General features: G+C 40.9%; 1 protein-coding gene and 1 non-coding gene across 5 annotated transcripts in view; one reads left to right on the plus strand and one right to left on the minus strand.

The window, feature by feature from the left end:
• The window catches only part of adisspb (adipose secreted signaling protein b), a 21111-nt gene extending 17309 nt beyond the window's left edge, over positions 1–3802 (minus strand). Inside the window, exons 1-2 of one of the 4 annotated variants that reach the window (XM_020619707.1) lie at positions 3457–3802; positions 1527–1629 (exon numbers count right to left, since the gene is read on the minus strand). In XM_020619707.1, the coding sequence (XP_020475363.1) occupies positions 1527–1545 (19 nt within the window). In that variant the 5' untranslated portion in view covers positions 1546–1629; positions 3457–3802. The other 3 variants (XM_020619709.1, XM_020619711.1, XM_020619710.1) reach the window with 3 other exon arrangements.
• Positions 3803–4086: 284 nt separating this feature from the next.
• Positions 4087–4159, plus strand: trnak-cuu (transfer RNA lysine (anticodon CUU)). Its single transcript has one exon. It is a non-coding gene; the product is annotated as a tRNA-Lys (tRNA).
• The last annotated feature ends 1548 nt before the right edge of the window (positions 4160–5707 follow it).

The following is a 5707-nucleotide window of genomic DNA, read 5'->3' on the forward strand; positions in this document are numbered from 1 at the left end:
TGTGTACAGTATCATCTGTCTCAGTTTGGGCCCAACTTCCACTACGGGTCTCATCTCCATTGTTGTCACTACTGTTTCTCATTCGTGAGACAACTTGCTGCTGCCATGGTTGAACAAGGGAAACAGGTGGCATATTTTACTGCATTATTCAAGACTGCTTCCTTCTTTTGTAATCACTACTCTTACTGTGTTGACTTTTTACCTGTATTTGATGTGCCTGCACACACTAAAAGCAGCAGCAGAGCTCCAGGCTAAGCCACTGTGTATGCATCTGCTCTGCTGAGTAACAATGCTCTGTCAATCGGTTTTCTACTCTGAACTTTTACCAAATTATTGTACACTCAAAAAAAAAAGTCCCTGCAACAATTTAGAAAGCTCACAAAACAAGCCGCAAGCACTGTTCAGTTTGCAAATCAGAATTTGAGAGCACGCAGGCACAGATTTGTAAGTGCAGAGTCACATTTGGGAGCGACAGGGAATCCCTGCTGCTCACTCAAAAACAGTGTGAAATTATTGTGATTCTTCATAGACCTTGCCTGTTGTAATATTGTCCAAGGATTACAAAAAACAAATGTTTCATACTCATATTTATATCTTTTTTCATCCACAGGTGGCAACAGATTCTTAAGTATCCCTATAAAAGGTAACAAACACTCTTCCTGTGACTTTTCAGTCCATCCCAGACACATGAAAAATATATTTCACAAAATGCCATCAACAGGAAGTCAATGACTCTCCCTTTGCACTGGCCTTCATTTGGTGACCTTATCAAAAAGAACAAAGGCCTCCAGAGTGGTTCTTGAGACAGCAAGTACCCTTACTCCACTGGGTAAGAGATGCGGCTTATTCAGAGTAGTAATGAAAATGTGCATGAGTCATTTATAGCTCTCCACCAGGTCTTGTTCTCTTGCCAGCCTCATTTGCATTTTGTGTTTATTAAGCCACTCCTGCTTTTGAGGAAATTAATTTGCTTGCCTCAACAAAAATGTGTTGTAAAGCTGCTGACATTAACTCACCAAGCACTAACACACCCTTTTCCCAAGAAACCCAACTGAGAGGAAAAAATCAATTATTAAAATGTTTAAAAAATAAACTGCATCTAAATTGAATAGATTATACAATACCTCCAGGCTGTCTCATGGGTGAAAAGAGTAGGTTGGGCTTATTTCTTTCCTTTAAATTATACTCACAAATTATCTTACAGTTGTTTTTTCTTTTATTGCATCAGACAATCCATTTTTAAAAACACTGACACAGAATTATGGTATGGAGAGGAGGGCTATGTCACCATATTCCACCACTCAGTTACATGAAGGCATAAAGAAGACAAGGTTTGTCCATGTACTTTGATCAGTATCCGTCATATACCGTGCATCTATATGAATACAGCAATCTAAAAGTGGTAACTACAATTTAAAACACTTTTTATTGCTTCATAGAGATAAAGAAAATCTTCACTTGTCTTACTGCTTCAAACATATTTAACAGAAGCACCTTTAAATATGAATACAATAATAAAAACTCACGCTTCTTTGCAGCAGCCATGTCAGAGGAATTGTCCAGTACAAAAACACTTGGACACACACTGTCACAGCCTTGTCATGTCAGCAGTCTGAACTCAGAGCAAGCCTGCAAAACAAGTTAGGATATAGGAGACAATGACAGTGAAGCATTTAGTAACAGAAAGCAGGAGACAGACAAAAAACAACGGCCAATGAATAGATCAACAGAAGCACATGGGAGTATAAGGAGAGGTAAAGCTTGTACACGTGAGAGAAATAAAATGAGAAATAACGACTTGCCGCAGTAAGCTTCCTAGAGACGTTTTCTTTCTAAATCCATAACCCCAGGTTATCCTGCATTTCAGCTGAGAATACCACTGTGCTGTACTTGTCAACCCAGGAGTGCCAGAGGCAGACACAGACTTCAATTAAGGGAAAACAACAAAACAGTCTACAAGGATTAGCTAGGGGCTGAAGCTGCACAGATGGAGACTGTTCATCACATCTCTGTGAGGTGCTTAATATTACCAAACTACAGAAAACCACAGGATATGTACACAGTGTACTGCAAAATAACAACATAATGCAGAACATAAATGAAAAGGATAATGGGAGGGTCTATTTAATCTACTGTCACAGTAAAAATAAAAAGAACAGCCTCATTTTCAGACATTAATGCAATTATACAACAATAAGCAACACATGCTCAGTCTGACAATGGAAGTAGCTGCAATACTACTAACTCAGGCAGTGGTAGTACTGCAGTGTTGCAAGTGAGAAACAAGAACATTTGCTAAATCCCCAAATGGTTACAACAAGAGTTGGGACACCAACTAATGCTGTGTAAAAAGGAACGCCTACTGGCTGGGGGGGTTCAATGGCAGGCATCTCCCTTTAATTGCTCCTATTGCACATTTTCAACCAGGAACCACTTACATCTGTGTGGCCAGTGACTTGTGACAATCACTTGTGATTTGTGTTTCCTCCTTTTATATTAGCCAAGGCTGGGAATGAAGACATGGTGAGCAAGTATTAGCACCAGGGTTGTCACTTTTCTTGCCATAAAGAGCTGAAAACTTACTATGTCACATCCACTGAAAATAGTGTGGACTCAAAGGATGAACCACTTTTAACAGTGTGAAATATCAGTGCTGTTTTGAGGGACCTAAATGGGTCGCTATGATTAGATAAGCACTGATGGGATTCAAATCTGGACGCTTACAGCTGTTAGGCAGTGGTGTGACATATAAAGTATATCTGATTGGATGGGAGGGGAAGCGGTTCTGCAAACTTACAGGAGTTTTCATTAATGTTCTAGATGACTATTGTTGCATCAACTACATAAAAAGCTCTAGTAGAGCTTTCAGATCAATAATTAAAGTTAATTACACCTTGGGGCTTACTTTCATAGTTGTGTCAATATTTGCAATTTATAAGACTGTAAACACTGAGTTATATGCTGAGACTTGTGACTGCAAATGTTAGCATCAAAATATACTTCTGCATAATGAGTACTTTATCAGTTAATTGTTAATTTTGGTTACTACATATGCTCTTGTGTAGCTTAACCTAAAACATAACAACATACTTTATTTACATTTACTTTGCATAGAAACTAGTAAAAGCTAGTAGTAGGCCTAAAATAAATTAGAAGCCCTCAAGTGAAGTACAAATAGCTAAAAATTGTATTTAAGTACAGTACTTGTATAAATGCACTTAATAAGCCATGCTGCCTTCTTCGTACCACTATATGTAAACGCTAAAAGTGACTTTGGCAACATTAACAACAGCAATTTACAGTACACAGAGCAGGAGCAGTTATCCTACTATGACAACAACATAATCTTACGTTACATGTTAGCTAGCTGTCCTCACAGTTGACTCCGTCTTTGCTAGTCAATTCCTAAAAAGTTACTGTCAAAGGTAAACTGTTTTTTTGGACTATCACGCCTACCTTATTTCATTCACGGCAGACGAAAGTCGTACATGTAACTGAACAAAGAACAAAAACCGTTAGGCACAGAGAGTCCAGCTAGTAAGAGACAACGGCACCGGCTCAAAATACAAACGAACGCAAGCAAATCCTCCAATCCCCTCTTTTTTTTCCGCCACACTTTCTCCTATTGGGCAACTTCCGCGTTTAATCACGTGGTTTGGTCGCGGAACCTCGTGTACTAGTCTGGTTTTAACCAGATGGTTAAACACCATAAAGGCGCTGCTAGTCTCCCGAAACACTTGACTCGCTACCCCCCCCAGTGTGTGTCGACTAAGAGTGAGGGTCAAAGCTGGGTGTAAAGCAACAGCTGACCTCGGTCTCCAGCTCCACACACCAGCGCTTTGTACTACTATAGTAGGATGGTGCCATCCAGTGGGGTGTGTCACTTTAAATTTATACTTTCTACTTTTGTAGCACACTTTTAAACCAGTAGTTCTCAACAAGATGTTAAACTAAACCACTCATATTGGTCACACAGTTGACAGGCAATTAACAATACCAGGGGCAACGAGACACTATTATTACTATTACTATTATTATTATTGTAGCCTCAATATTAAAAACCTGCCCCCTCCCATGCTAACATGTGCCCGGCTAGCTCAGTCGGTAGAGCATGAGACTCTTAATCTCAGGGTCGTGGGTTCGAGCCCCACGTTGGGCGCTTACGTTTTCTACTTTTGTGGTTACATGCAAACGGTTTTAGCTTCATCCCACCAAACAACTCTTCACCAAGTCAACATTTTATGTGTTTCTTGTAGGATAATAATAATCGCTTTCTTCTCGAGAGGAGGGATACCAAGTATAGCTTTCTCTTTTCTTTTTTAAAACAACCGAAAACAAAATAACTGCAAAGGACACTGGCTTAAACAGGATGGCGGGGGCGAGGGCACAGGAATGAGGAAGCCTGGTGGAACTAGCTACAGCAGTGTCAAACCATATACAGTATAGTTTGAATCTTTCCTCTTTAAGCATGTTGGCGGTAATTCTTTGAAATAACAACTGACAGTAACATGGGATATCACCTTCACACTAAGCTACACTGCAGTGAAAAGGGAAGGTTTTCGTCCCTGGGTGGGCTCGAACCAACAACTTTTCGGTTAATAGCCGAACGCGTCTAGGACCACCGCTAAGGGTAAAAATGGACAGCCTTGCATGATTGGTAGTAGAAAGATGGATTTGGCCATTTGGTTGGCCACGGAAAGATGGACTCTGTCATGTGATTGGCTTTTGAAAGATGGACTCTGTCATGTGATTGGCTTTTGAGAGATGGACCTGAATTTATACAGACTAGAGCGCCGCAGACACGTCTTACGTTTCTTATAGTGACAGGTGGTATGGAGCAGTGGTCCCCAAGCTTTTTTATCACTGCGGACCGGTCAACGCTGGACAATTTTACTGCGGCCGGGGGGGAATGCGTAGATTGTTTATATTGTAAATATAATAATAAATGTGAATTCATTGTGTACTTGTATGCAACTTTATTAGCAGCTTCCTCGTAACATTGCGCCACCAACATAACATGAGTATAACATCAAAGTCTCAGTTTTCAGTGCTGTGGTGGCGATCTCAGGGTATTCTGTCATGACTTTAATCCAGAACACCGACAGAGTTGTTGTCTCGAACATACTTTTAAGGCCGCCGTCATTTGCGATCTCCAGCAGTTGATCTTCTTCTTGCACAGACCTGCTGGATTCACCTGGTTTGTTGACAAATGGGTTGCAGATCCATTCCTTGGCAGTTCGTGGGTCCTTTGTGGTTGGGAAGTAGCGCTCGAACTCTTTTAAAAGCAAAGACAGGTGATCGTGCACCAGCTGGGAGAATGAAGGCTCAGGCTCAGTCTCACCCAAAATCCCCACTAATGTTTGAAACATGTCCAAAATGCCTCTGTTGACGCGCCGTCCCCACAAATCCAGTTTGGCTTTAAATGCAGCTACTTTATCTGCCAACTTGAAGACAGTTGTCATTTTCCCCTGAAGTGACAGATTGAGTTCATTGAGCAGGCTGAATATGTCCACAAGTAAGCCAGTTTTGGCGCTCAAGTGACCGAGATGTAACCGAGAGAATACGGTCATTTTCCAAAATAAAAGATCGTTCATACTCAGATAATAAATAAAACGGAAATAATTAATGATTTCTTGTCCGGCCAGGTAACAATTGATCCACGGACCGGTACCGGTCCGCGGCCCGGGGGTTGGGGACCACTGCATTA

The sequence above is a fragment of the Monopterus albus genome, unplaced genomic scaffold (assembly GCF_001952655.1).
Source record: "Monopterus albus unplaced genomic scaffold, M_albus_1.0 scaffold225.1, whole genome shotgun sequence".
In the NCBI taxonomy this organism is placed as follows: domain Eukaryota; kingdom Metazoa; phylum Chordata; class Actinopteri; order Synbranchiformes; family Synbranchidae; genus Monopterus; species Monopterus albus.